At 41.7% G+C, this 14754-nt stretch overlaps 1 protein-coding gene across 8 annotated transcripts in view; it reads right to left on the reverse strand.

Annotated features, from left to right (window-relative positions):
- Positions 1-14754, reverse strand: part of CCDC102B (coiled-coil domain containing 102B) — a 413274-nt gene that overhangs the window by 239049 nt on the left and 159471 nt on the right. For all 8 annotated transcript variants that reach the window (XM_039523358.1, XM_039523359.1, XM_039523361.1 and 5 more), the window contains one exon: positions 1472-1681. In XM_039523358.1, the coding sequence (XP_039379292.1) occupies positions 1472-1681 (210 nt within the window). The remainder of the gene's footprint in view (positions 1-1471; positions 1682-14754) is intronic.

The raw sequence follows: 14754 nt of genomic DNA on the forward strand, positions 1-14754 counted from the left end.
CTCCAGCTTGTCCATATCTTTCTCAAAGTATGGTGCCCAGAATTGGGCACAGGACTACATTTGAGGCCCTATCAGTGCTGAGTAGAGTGGAAGAATTACTTCTTGTGTCTTGCTTACTACACTCCTGCTAATACATCCCGGGGGGTTGTGGCCAGGTTCTGGATTAGTCACAGGCCTGGTGAGAAGGAGAAGCCCTGTCGGTGGATGAGGGTTGCAGAGCGAGCCGACCTCCGACTCATGCTGGGTGTTGCAATCTGGCGTCCGGGTTGCAGCACCACTTAGGTTTGGCCCAGCCACTCTTCCATCATGATGGATGGGTGTTGAGCCAAATTTGAGTGAGTGTAATTGCAACCTTCTCGAGTGAGCCTGGATTAGGATTGCAGTGCTGGAGCAAAGGGTGCTGCTGCAGGTGGTCGTTGCCTCCTCAGCAAGGCAAGGAGGTGGAGGCAAAGGAGGACACTGGCTTATGAATTTGAACTGTGGGTGGGTCACATAAGAAAGACAAAATGCAGTTGGTGTGTGGACAAAAAGTTTGGGAACCACTGTTCTATAGCAAATACTACTCATATCTTTAACATGCTTAAAACAGCTATTGATCATTTATTAACCTTTTATAAAATGCAGCCTTAATATAAAGTGTGAGCAAAAAACACAACAGGGTTCAGTTTAAATAATGGGCTATTTCTTATTTTAGCCCAACTGTTTTCTAATTGAACAACTAAGATACAACAATCCACTTAGAGAAGCAATGGAGAATACACAGTAATGTAGGGGAAAGTCCTATCCTGGCCAGAGCGTGGACAATATAATTTAACTAATAGGACTCTTCTATTATGTTATGAAAACCTTTGGGGAAAGTTTGAGGAGATGTTTCTTCAGAGTGAGGCACAGAAAAGAACAGATACTTATCCACAGTAGCTTTGGTTCTTTGAGATGTGTGGTCCACATGGATTACTCTCTTGGTGGCATGACATGGGTTCCTTTTGGCCAGCAGTGTCTGTTGCAGTAAAGCCTGTGCTCTAGGTGTCATAGCCCCACCACCTGAGGACTCAGCAGAGCCAACCAACCCTTAGGTCCTTCACCAATACAGAATTCCAAAAGGTTCTGTACTAGCCAGCAAGGAGAAAGGATTGTGGAATACATATGGCGAACATCTTGAAGAACTATCATTGTCATTGTAATACTTTATGGAATGACTACACCCATCAGAGCCTTTTTTCAAAGAACATGCCATCCATTCAAAAATAAAATTAAGCAATACATTAGGGCCCCTAATCCTGCAAACACTTAACTTTATGCACTACTTGATGCATGTACGAATCCCTTTGACTTGAGTAGGAATACTCCTGTGTGTAACGTTGTATCAGTGTTGAATCAATGTTTCCAGGATCAGTGACTATTTTAAATTTGTGCTAATGGCTGAGAACTTCCTCAAAACAAGTTTGGATCTACTACCAAGTAAAGTCCATACCTTATTTTTTTCCAGTAGTTCACTTTGTGATGTCTTGAAATCAGAACCCAAGTTACTCGATGGCAGTTTATTTCTCTTATCCAGAAGTTCCTGAATTTCTTTCACCTGGGCCTTCAACCTTCTATTCTCTCTTTCCAGACCTTGCTTTTCTGTTTCGAGTATTTCTCTCTTTCCCCACTCAGAGGTATTCTCAGACTGTAGTCTCTCCAGCTGAAAAAGAGAAAAAAATATTTCTAAAAAATTGGCTTTTTTTTCTGGGTGAAGTTAAAGGGCTATCCAGCCAGCACATCCTACAGAGGTTTCATGGACACTCTGGAAAAAATCAACTTGATGCATAATTTAACAGTTTTGCAGGATTCATAAATGTTTAAAAAATGTGAACATGGAAAAGGAAAACACAAGTGAAACTACAGTTCTTTATTTTTCTGTAGTTTTATCTTTTCATTCATAAAGCACAAGTCAGACTTCAAAAGGGGAAGTGTTAACCAGTGTAAGTTATTGTTTTAACTAGTTCCATTCTCTATTGTACATAGATGAATACTCTTAAAAATCAAGAAAAAGGATTTTTTTAAACACAAGACAGAGCCAGTTTTGCACACCATCTCTTTACAAGTGTCAGAAACCAGTTTTCACCCATGAGGAAAAACCCCACTTTCCATCCTAATTTTATTGTACACTGTTTTTAATTTTAAAGAAATGGAATGAAGCGTTTTGGAAATAAGACAATTAATAATGGATGAACATAAGCAGTTTTTTGTTATTGTTACTCAATTAAGGCTCTATATGAATTGCAGGATGATTGTCAAAAAATTGCAGTTGAGTTGTGGACAAACCATGGAAAATTGTGGAAAAGTAATAATGGACCTTAATATTTGTGGTAAAGTGCATTGTTATTTTTACATGAATTTCTGCTGTCAGCTGCCCGGGGCTAAGTGCAGGGGTCCGGGGCTTACATTGGCTGCCCAGGGATGAGAGAGGGGGCTCCTGCTCTCAGCCCTGGGGTGGCTGGGGATCCCACTGTTAGATCCATGCACAGCGAGGCTCCAGCTGTCAAAATTGTGGTGGAAGCCTAATACTGCATAATCTGCAATATCGCACGTTAAGTAGGGCTTTATACTTAATGGGTTATTTTGTTAGTACTCAGAGCATGCTGCATTGAGGAGATAATGCTTTAACACCTGGCTTTATTGGAGAAGTTTTAAATTGTAACTTCAGTACTAGAGCCAACTACCTGGGTAACCAGAGTAACTTGTTTCTTTGGTTAACAGTCATTAGTACTGGAATGAGAATAGTCTTTTGCAATCCAACTTAGAACATCCCACTATCTTAGTTCAACAGAGTCAGGCTTTTTGAATGATGATCAGTGCATTATTAAGGGGAATGAAATGAAGTAACAACAACAACAACAAAACAGTTTACTAAGTGATGGAGAATGAACATCTAAAAAGTTATTTTATTTACTCAAAGACAGGTAGATGGAGGTTATGCCAAGGGTGTATCAAATGCTCTCAAGATTTTAAAGGAAAAGCTGTGGTCAAACAAATTGATTTTTGTACCAGAAATCAGATAACAGGCACTTATCAAAAGCTTTAAATAGGTTAGAAATGGTCAAAAATGAGAGAATCCAGCAACTTAAGCCAAGAAAAGGGCAGGAGGAGAATTCCATCAACAGCAGAAAAGTTTTAAATAAAATAATGTGAACTTTGTTACTTGCAGTTTTGTGAAGACCAGAACCAATTATTTGATAAAATTATATGGTCTGACAACTGTGAAAGGCTATAAGGTATCGCTAGCTTTTACTGCAGAAAAAGGTTGTACAAGCCAGCAAGGTTTTAGAAAGAAATCAGACAGTCTTATTTTAGATTTACTTTTTGCAGGCCCTGACTGGTTTTATTTTAAAAACCCATATGTGACAAACAGTAAAAAAACAATCATGTTGAAGGAGAATGGTAGATGAAGGCATTCACAGCATCAGAGACACAATAATTCAGAAACTTTTAGTTTCAGAAATGGTGTTACCTGGGTTAACAAATTGCAGACGTGTTTGTCCCCCAAAAATATCATTAGCAACTATACAAACAAATTAAGATAAGAGCAGGATTAATCATGGGCTACATATAGTGATGAGCTGCCAAAATCTTAACAACCAGTTCCCCATAAAAAGTTCTGATTTAAGGGATGTGCCACAGTATGTATTTTTTGTACCAATAGGGTTACCATATGTCTGTATTTTCCTCCGAGGAATTTTTAAAATTTTAAACTTTAAAAATTCCTCCCGGATGGCAATTTAAGAACCAAAAAGCCTGACATATATGTTAACCCCAACTAAAGTTCTTTTTAAAAAAGATGGGCCTGAACTAGAAATGAGCTCCGTTTCACATGTGTGTGTCCTCGCCACTTCCTGCAGCTGTGTGCATGTGTGGGTCTCAGCTGCTCCCTGCCCCCCTCATTGAAGCAGGTGTGCAGGGTTACTGCCCTGGGAACTGCAGACAGGGCCTGCTCCAGGGTTTTTGCCTCCCCATGCAGCAAAAAGGAGAGGGGGAAAAAAAAGCCACAATCGTGATCTGCAGCTCTACTGCCACCACTTCAGTCTTCAGCGGCAATTTGGTGGTTGGTCCTTTGCTCCAAGAGGGAGTGAGGGACCCGCCCCCAAATTGCTGCTGAAGACCCAGATGTGCTGCCCCTCACCGTTGGCCGCCCTAAGCAGCTGCTTGCTGGGCTGGTGCCTGGAGCCGGCCCTGACTGCAGGGCACCAGTGGACGTGGGGCCGGCTGCAGACAGGAGCGTTGGGCAGGGCTAGCTGGAGGCAAGGAGTGTGGGGCTGGCTGCGGGCAGGGCAGGGGGTGTGGAGCTGGCTGGAGACAGGAGGGTGCGGGGTTGGCTGGAGACGGGGATGTGGGGCTGGCTGGAGGCAGGGCAGGGACTGACTGGAGGTAGGGGCTGGCTGCAGGCAGGGCAGTGGGAGTGCGGGGCTGGCTGGCTTCAGGCAGAGTTGCAAGGGGGTGCGGCAGGGGTTGGCTGGAGACAGGGCAGGGGGTGTGGTAGGGGCTGGCTGCAGGCAGGGGGTGTGGAGCTGGTGTGGGCAGGGCAGGGGGTGTGGCAGGGGCTGGCTGCAGACTGGGTGGCAGGTACTCACGGGGAGAGCGGCTCAGAGCAGCCCGAGTAGCAGGATGCAGCCCAGGCCCAACAGAGCAGCCAGGGACCCACCAGGCAGCAGTGGGACACCCAGGACCAGGGGTTGGGGGAGCAGCAGCAGCAGTAACAGGGTCCGTGGCCAGGGCCAGACAGTGGCCCACATGTCTCCCATAGCACAGCGCCCCCGGCGGCTGGAGGAGGAATTACATCACTTCCCGGTCGGAGCCCATCAAAGCCGCAGCGCCCCCTCGCAGGGAAGCAGATTAACAACTGGTTCTAAAACTGCTTCAAAATTTAACTGGTTCACGTGAACCGGTGCAAACCGGCTCCAGCTCACCACTGGCTACATAGTTTTTCCATATCTAGTTCACAGAAGCCTCAATCCTACAAATACTTATAAATATGATTAATTTTACTACTGAGACTACTCACAGGTCTGTAGTAACAATGAAAATGTGCATATAGCACTAAACCCACCATATCAGCTAGTATTATTTAACCATTTCTTGCGACTAAACCCAAACTCCATTCCCCTGTGGAATTTCCTTGAAATTAATGAGTGTCCAGACAATCACAAGGGTCAGCACACCTGGTGCAATTGCAGGATCTGGGCCTATTTTTGTAGTCTCCACAGAAAGCCCTGAGATTAAATGGGCATTGGCACTGATCAATGCCTCCTTTGTAGAAAGAGACCCTCCGTTCCAGGGTATAGGGGCCTTGCTTGGGTGTTGTGGAGCAACTTGTACTGTGACTCCCTATCTGATGTGACATTTGTAGCTAAATAGTGCACCTTTATCAAAACTAGAGTCACATTGAAAAAAAAGTGTAAACTATTAAAAAAAAATTAGGATGTCAACATCATGCTATGGGTTCAAAAGAACTGGAAAGTTCTGGAACTGAACAGATAGCGTGGAATAGTCAGGGGTTCATTGTGGTGTTAAAGCACTTCTGATAGGATACAGAGTAAAACCAGATCAGGGAGCACCTGTACAGAGTTGGGCAGTTTTACATTCAATTGACTCCTTGTCTTTTTCCCTGTTAACCCTATTAGGGCTGTACTAGGAGTCAGTAGCTCATTTGCCTGTTGGGGTATGTCTACATAGCAAAGAAAAAACAGTGGCTGGCCCATGCCAGCAGACTCAGGCTCACAGGGCTTGGGCTGTTTCACTGCTGTTGTAGACTTATGGGTTTGGGATGGAGCCCCGAGCTCTGGGACCCTTCCACCTCACAGGGTCCTATAGCCCAGGGTCCAGCCTGACCTCGACGTCTACACAGCATTGAAACAGACCAAGCCCTGCGAGCCTGAGTCAGCTGGCACAGGCCAGACACGGGTGTCTAGTTGCTGTGTAAAATATCCAAAATGACAATCATGGGATCTCAGGCAAACAGATATATATTTAGTGGGGGAAATATGACAGAAATTTGAATGTTTATTTTATAAAAGATTCCCTCAAAAAGTGGGGCCCATCCTTCTGACCTGGCTACAATCCAATATCTGGGTCAGATAGTCAAAAGAGCAGTAAGTCCAAGAACTGCTTGTGCCCAGCTAAAGATAGACCAGTCTTTGCTAACGTTCCTCACATCCAAAAGCAGACATTATCAATGAGTCATTCTGGTGATCTCACTTGCATTTTAGTTGTGCTAAAATACAAGTTGTGCTATTTAATGACATTTTACACCTTTAGGGAGTTTGCTTAAGTAATGGGCACAAGATCTGATTTGTAACTCAATGGAAGATGGTGCCCGGAGACAGATGAAAGAACAGGCATGTCAATTTATAAACCACTGATAGAGGCATGAATCAACATGAGATTAGGCAAATGAGAAAGGAAAGTATTAACAACTTTTGCCTTACTAAATAAAAGTCTATTGTGATTCTCAAAAGGAGAATGGATCTGTGTTCTTGATTAGCCAAAAGGCAAATAATTTACAGTAGTAATCTTTAGGCTTTTGGTAAACATCTAATATAAAATCCTTTCCCTGAATCCTTGTCCTTCAACCGCCTCCTGCAGAAACTTAACTTCCCAATAAAAGTTGAAAATTCCAAGAAGAATTTTCCTTTCTTTTGGGTTGCAACAAGTTGCCCCAACTTTACATTGTAAAGTTACAATGAATTTAAGAGGATAGTGAAAGGGCTTCTTGAAAATCTAGGAAGAACAGAATCATAGATATTTTACTATTTTTTCCAGTAACAAATTAACATTTGCCTACAATGATCTCATAATGGCTGAATGGTTTTGGCAAATATTTTTGACCTCAAAAATAAACAATATAGGGGAAAGAAGTTTTAAACCAGTGCTTCAGGCTCTTACCTAGGATATAGGAGGCCTGGATTCAATTCTCCCTTCTGTCTGATGTGGAATAGGGATTTGAACTTGAGTGTCCCACATACCAAGAGAATGCCCTAGCCCAGGGGTAGGCAACCTATGGCACACGTGCCGAAGGCGGCACGCGAACTGATTTTCAGTGGCACTCACACTGCCCAGGTCCTGGCCACCAGTCCGAGGGACTCTGCATTTTAATTTAATTTTAAATGAAGCTTCTTAAACATTTTTAAAACCTTATTTACTTTACATACAACAGTAGTTTAATTATATATTATAGACTTATAGAAAGAGATCTTCAAAAATGTTAAAATGTATTACTGGCACACGAAACCTTAAATTAGAGTGAATAAATGAAGACTCGGCACACCACTTCCGAAAGGTTGCCGACCCCTGCCCTAGCCACTGACATATGATATGATCTGGTGGGACAGTCAGTCAGTCTCTCTGTGTATAAACAATTAAGTAGTCATTGCAGCAGGGTTTTGAGCTTGGAGCTATCTCGTACATCGTAGGTGAGAGCCATAACAGCCAGGCTACAGAGTCAGTCATTTTCACTCATTCTCTCTCTAGCCCAATGACTATTTATTGTCATTATGAATGACTATGAAATGCCAATATGAATGTTTCATTTGGTTCAAAATTATTTTTTTAATTTTCCAACTTTTTGCAATTTTAGGATTCGGTTTGACCTAACCCATTTTTTTTCTGAACTCCTGACAAATTGAAAAATCAGTAAATCCTCTACTGCTCAAAGTAGCTCTACTTTGGCCCCATAGTTTAGGAAGCAGCTATTCAGGTGGCAAAGAAAACCAGTGAAGACTTTTGAGAACTACTGTTAGAAATAGGTGGGCTGTCCATCCCCAGAAGTTATTCTGAGGATAACTAGACACACCCAAATGACTGCAGAAGAAATCTGCAGGCTGCTTTCCCTCATAGGATTTTTCATAGATATGTTTTCAGTTTCCAGGTCTGAATCAACCTGAATAAAATATCCAAAATAAAACCATGAGCTAAGGAACAAGCCTATTGGGGGAAATTTGTGGATTGAAAAGCCATGTGAAGTAAATTTACAGGCAAGGAGATTAGTTGAATGCATGTGAATTAGAGCTTGTGGGTTTCACATGTCTTTTGACCTAACAACTAAACTTGGTGTTAACCCATTGCAGGAGTTATGGAGTGAGTACAATAAGTCTATTGAAGCTTGAGACCACTTTTTTGCTTTTGATTGCAGTCTGTTAAAGCTGTATCGATAAAGAAAATCTTCAGTATCACTTTTCTCAATATCATCTTTCCCAGTTCCCAGATCTGGGCTGGGAAAATAAAGGGTTTAGTTCCCCATTCTTCAGATAAACTTATGGATGCCAAATCTGTCATTGCTCTCCAACCAGCTGCAAATACTAAAACATTAGTCTTGAGGGAAAACCAAATAGTACTACTATGGGCTAGATGTTAGAATAATGCAACCTCCACCAAAAACTGAGTTTTTCACACAGGACTTGGGTTCAAACACCGTGCTGATGTTAAAGCGCAGTACTCTGAGGAAGTATAAAGCCCTGCAAGTAATGGCATACTTAAGTCAAGAAGCAAACCAAAATTACTTCCGATGATCACCCATTATGAATCCACATTTGATTGCTCTTTTTGACTACACAGCCAATAATATGGGTATTACTTTATACATTGAGATTCCTTGAGCATGAAGAGTACTGTATACATTAACATCTTTCCTACTCAATTGGCTTAAGAGGCTTTTTGAACAAAGTTCATAAACCTTAAATCTCTGTAAGCCTTCACAGGTGGAGTTCACACATACCATTATTTATAAGAACATATTTTGTTCCAAGAAACATACAAAATGCTCAAATGCTTTTTGCACTGCACATCTATCATGTAAATTCAAGGATTTTCACATCTTTTCCTTAAGTACTTCAAAAGGTGCTATTAGAAATCAGATATGCTTGCCTACAAATGACACACACACCTATTTTAATGATCAGATGAGCCCTAAATCCAAAGCTTCTCTACTCAATAGGCTGCACAATAATCCATGAACTCCTCAATCTGGGGCTTCAAAATACCATATCCAAACTTTTCCAAATTCAAGTCTGTGACAATTCTTTCTGTCACAGTGATAGCTCTGAGTTGTGTACAGGTCTGTCGCATCTTAGGCGCATTTAACATGCGCAATTTCAGCTTTACACGGTCAGCAAAAACAAGAAAAAAACAAAAAAAATGAGAAAAATAACAATTTAAATACTATTTCTGTAGTGCGGGTGATTCCGCCCGCCATTACACTCAATGTAATTTTGACTATACGCGATTTTCACTTTACGCGCTGCCTGCGGAACGTAACCCCAGTGTAAGATGAGACAGACCTATACTCCAATACAAACTCAAATCTTGATCAGAAGTTTTGGTTTGAGGCCATCTCTAGGGATATTCTACTAGATCATTAAAGGATCACAAAAAGCCATACAACACTTGAGAAATATTGATTGTCATACCACAAAAAAGCAACACAGTTCATTGAAAATTTTGAAGAAAACTGTGATCCTTGTGCTTGAAGAGTACAAAGAGGAGAGTTCCTCTTCAGACCCTGATGGAGGAACTTTTAAATGACACTCATATGTGGACATGTTTTTCAAGAGCTCAGCATCCAGACTTGGGGTCAGATTTTTAACCCATTTTAGTTCCCATTTAGGCACCAAAGTGAGTTGGATTAGATTTTTCACAGTGGGTGCAGACTGTTTTGAAATTCAGGTTTCAGTTATGAGTACAGATGTTCCCTGGGTTACGCAAGACCCAACTTATGCAAATTTGAATTTACGGAAAAAGTTCCATAAGCCAGAAACAGGATTTTCAAGTTGCGGAAATTTTTGTATAACGTACGGGTATACATTTCCGATTTATACAAAATTCGAGTTACACAAGGCTTTCTGGAATGGAATGATTGCATAAGTCGGGGGGCTTCTGTACAGAGTACTTGAAAATGTGGTCCATAATATTTAAAGCCTTTTATTACACAGCTATAGCTGTTTTATGAGCAATAATAACATTACATCTAAACACTGGTCATCAAAACAAATAGGAATCCAGGCCTAGAGGGAGTTCAGACAAATATGCTATGCCAAGAAAGGTTATATATGAAAAAGGAGATAACTGAAATTTACACTTGTTCTGGGATTCAGTGCAACATGAACGGCTCATGCAAATCTTAATGCAGTTAGCTGTGTGAACTCTGTTTCCCCCTAAATAGGAAAACATGCTTGTTCTATGCATAGATGTGAAAAGCCTGACATCTTAGTTGACCTAGGAAACTCCCTTCCCAAATCGAACCTTATCTCCACAAAACTCACTCAACTCAGAAAAAACACAGGATTGTAGCTTGCCACACTTCTGCCCTTCTGCCATATATATGCTGGTATCCTTGTTAGGGCTTAAAATTAGGGCTGAACTGCTCCTCCACATATATAGTCTTCAGGGGACTAACAATGGAAACCCATTTCCCACATCCATAGAAAACATCTTAAAGGAACAGCAGAAGCCCACCTGTTCCACAGCAATGGGACTAACAATACTCCTCCACTGCTTCTTTAAAGTCTATTTACCAGATTGAGGTATGCAGTATAACCTAATTGGAAACCTCTGATCTGGGGACTTCCTTTTAGCTAAACATAAAAACAAGATGCAGTAAATTGCCTGTACCATGTAGTAATAAAAAATAGTACAGTATTCTGAAATAATGGTCCAAAAATTGCAACAACACTGCAAAAAGCATATAGTGTTTGGGATTACTACTACAGAATACGGTAGTATTTCTTATTAAGGGTAGAGCAGGTGGCAAGCTTGGAGAAGGATTCTCCAGATCTGCTGGTGCTAAGCAGCATCGGAGGAGCTGACCTCTCACCTCATAGACTCATAGACTAAGGTCAGAAGGGACCATTATGATCATCTAGTCTGACCTCCTGCATAACCCAGGCCACAGATTCTCACCCACCCACTCCTGTAACAAACCCCTAACCTATGTCTGAGTTATTGAAGTCCTCAAATCGTGGTTTAAAGACCTCAAGGTGCAGAGAATCCTCCAGCAAGTGACCCATGCCCCACGCTGCAGAGGAAGGCAAAAAACCTCCAGGGCTTCTGCCAATCTGCCCTGGAGGAAAATTCCTTCCCGACCCCAAATATGGCAATCAGTTAAACCCTGAGCATGTGGGCAAGACTCACCAGCCAGCACCCAGGAAAGAATTCTCTGTAGTAACTCAGATTCCACCCCATCTAACATCCCATCACAGACCATTGGGCATATTTACCTGCTAATAATCAAAGATCAATTAATTACCAAAATTAGGCTATCCCATCATACCATCCCCTCCATAAACTTATCAAGCTTAGTCTTGAAGCCAGATATGTCTTTTGCCCCCACTATTCCCCTTGGAAGTCTATTCCAGAACTTCACTCCTCTAATGGTTAGAAACCTTCATTTAATTTCAAGTCTAAACTTCCTAGTGTCCAGTTTATATCCATTTGTTCTTGTGTCCACACTGGTACTAAGCTTAAATAATTCCTCTCCCTCCCTGATATTTATCCCTCTGATGTATTTATAAAGAGCAATCATATCTCCCCTCAGCCTTCTTTTGGTTAGGCTAAACAGGCCAAGTTCTTTGAGTCTCCTTTCATAAGACAGGTTTTCCATTCCTCAGATCATCCTAGTAGCCCTTCTCTGTACCTGTTACAGTTTGAATTCATCCTTCTTAAACATGGGATACTAGAACTGCACACAATATTCCAGATAAGGTCTCACCAGAGCCTTGTATAATGGTACCTACTCCTCCTTAAATTTACTGGAAATACCTCGCCTGATGCATCCCAAGACCGCATTAGCTTTTTTAACGGCCATATCACATTGGCGGCTCATAGTCATCATGTGATCAACCAATATTCCGAGGTCCTTCTCCTCCTCTGTTACTTCCAACTGATGTGTTCCCAGTTTATAACCAAAATTCTTGTTATTAATCCCTAAATGCAAGACCTTGCACTTTTCACTATTAAATTTCATCCTATTACTACTACTCCAGTTTACAAGGTCATCCAGATCTTCCTGTATGACATCCCTGTATGACTTCTCTGTGTTAGCAATATCTCCCAGCTTTGTGTCATCCGCCTACTTTATTAGCACATTCCCACTTTTTGTGCCAAGGTCAGTAATAAAAAGATTAAATAAGATTGGTCCCAATACCGATCCCTGAGGAACTCCACAAGTAACCTCCTTCCAGCCTGACAGTTCACCTTTCAGTATGTCCGGTTGTAGTCTCCCCTTTAATCAGTTCCTTATCCACCTTTCAATTTTCATATTGATCCCCATCTTTTCCAATTTGGTCCATGTGGAACCGTATCAAATGCCTTACTGAAATCGAGGAAAATTAGGTCCACTGTGTTTCCTTTGTCTAAAAAATCTGTTACCTTCTCAAAAAAGGAGATCAGGTTGGTTTGGCATGATCTGCCTTTTGTAAAACCATGTTGTATTTTGTCCCAATTACCATTGATCTCAGTGTCCTTAACTACTTTCTCCTTCAAAATTTTTTCCAAGACCTTGCATACTACAGATGTCAAACTAACAGGCCTATAGTTACTCGGATCACTTTTTTCTTTCTTTCTTAAAAATAGGAACTATGTTAGCAATTCTCCAATCGTACGGTACAACCCCTGAGTTTACTGAGTCATTAAAAATTTTTGCTAATGGGCTTGCAATTTCATGTGCCAGTTTCTTTAATATTCTTGGATGAAGATTATCTGGGCCCCCCGATTTAGTCCCATTAAGCTGTTCGAGTTTGGCTTTTACCTCAGATGTGGTAATATCTACCTCCATATCCTCATTCCCATTTGTCATCCTACCATTATCCCTAAACTCCCCATTAGCCTCATTAATGACTGAGGCAAAGTAGTTGTTTAGATATTGGGCCATGCCTAAATTATCCTTAACCTCCACTCCATCCTCAGTGTTTAGCGGTCCCACTTCTTTCTTTGTTTTCTTCTTATTTATATGGCTATAGAACCTTTTAACTATTGGTTTTCCCTTTGCAAGGTCCAACGCTACATGGCTTTCTCACTTTATTCCTACATGTTCTGACCTGAATAAGGTAGCTTTCCTTGCTAATCCCTCTCATCTTCCAACCCTTGTAGGCTTTCTGCTTTTTCTTAATCACCTCTCTGAGATGCTTGCTCATCCAGCTTGGTCTACAACTCCTGCCTATGAATTTTTTCCTCTTTCTTGGGATGCAGGCTTCTGACAGTTTCTGCAACTTTGACTTGAAGTAATTCCAGGCCTCCTCCACCTTTAGATCCACAAGTTCTTCAGTCCAATCCACTTCCCTAACTAATTTCCTTAATTCTTTAAAATTAGCTCTTTTAAAATAAAAAACCTTAGTCCCAGATCTATTTTTGTTTATCCTTCCATCTAGTTTGAACTGAATTAGCTCATGATCACTCGAACCAAGGTTGTCCCCTAACAACCATTTCTTCTATGAGGTCCTCACTACTCACCAAAACCAAATCTAAAATGGCATCCCCTCTTGTTGGTTCAACAACTACTCGGTGAAGGAATCCATCAGCTATCACATCCAGAAAAATCTGAGCCCTATTATTATTACTAGCACTTGTCCTCCAGTCTATATCTGGGAAGTTAAAGTCTCCCATGATCACACAATTCCCATTAGTGTTTACTTCATTAAAAACATTAAAGAGGTCTCTATCCATAACCAAATCGGATCCTGGCTGTCTGTAGCACACCCCAAGTACGATCCCAGGGGAGGCTCTAGTAGCTTTCTTTCCCAATGTGATTTTTGCCCAGACAGACTCTTTCTTATCCATTCCATCACTTCCTATTTCTTTACAGTCTACCCCATCATTGATATACAATGCTACTCCTCCACCTTTGCCTTTATTTCTGTCCTTCCTAAACAGCAGATAGCCTTCAATACCTGTACTCCAGTTATGACTACTATTCCACCATGTTTCTGTTATCCCTATAACATCTGGTTTCACTTCTTGCACAGTAGCTCTAGTTCCTCCATTTTGTTACCGAGGCTCCTCGCATTAATGTACAAGCATCTTAATTTTTGCCGTTTGGCTTCACTGTCATTCTCTACCCGATTAGGCACAGACATTCTACCACCAATATCACTTATTAGACTGGTATCTACACTACCCTTCTTCCTTATGTCCATTTTCCTGCCCACAGCTGTATACTTTCTTACTTTTTTTTTCCCCTTCTCAATGCTAAATTCTGGTGTGGAGATTACCTGGAAATCTCCCAACCATCTCCCCCAAATTCCTAGTTTAAAGCTCTCTTAATCAATTGTGCCAGCCTCCATCCTAGAAGTCTATTTCCCTCCTTACTCAGGTGAAGTCCATCCCAAGAGAACAGTCCTCTGTCCATGAACGCTTCCCAGTGGCCATACATCCCAAAGCCTTCCTTATAGCACCACTGCCTGAGCCATCTGTTGATCGCCATAATCTTGTCACACCTTTGTTGCCCTTCTCTAGGAACAGGCAGAATCCCACTGAAGATCACCTAAGCCTCAATTTCCTTAAGCGTCTTCCCCAGCCTCGCATAGTCTCCCTTGATACGTTCCAGCGAGAATCTAGCCATATCATTCGTTCCCACATGAAGGACAATCTGCGGATTCTTTCCCGCTCCTGTTAGGATCCTTTTCAGCCTCAGGTCCACATCCTGTATCTTAGCACCTGGCAGACAGCACACCCTTCTGTTCTCCAGATCAGCTCTAGTTACAGGCCTGTCTATTCTTCTCAGTAAGGAGTCCC

This window comes from Mauremys reevesii, linkage group 2, assembly GCF_016161935.1.
Source record: "Mauremys reevesii isolate NIE-2019 linkage group 2, ASM1616193v1, whole genome shotgun sequence".
Lineage (NCBI taxonomy): Eukaryota > Metazoa > Chordata > Testudines > Geoemydidae > Mauremys > Mauremys reevesii.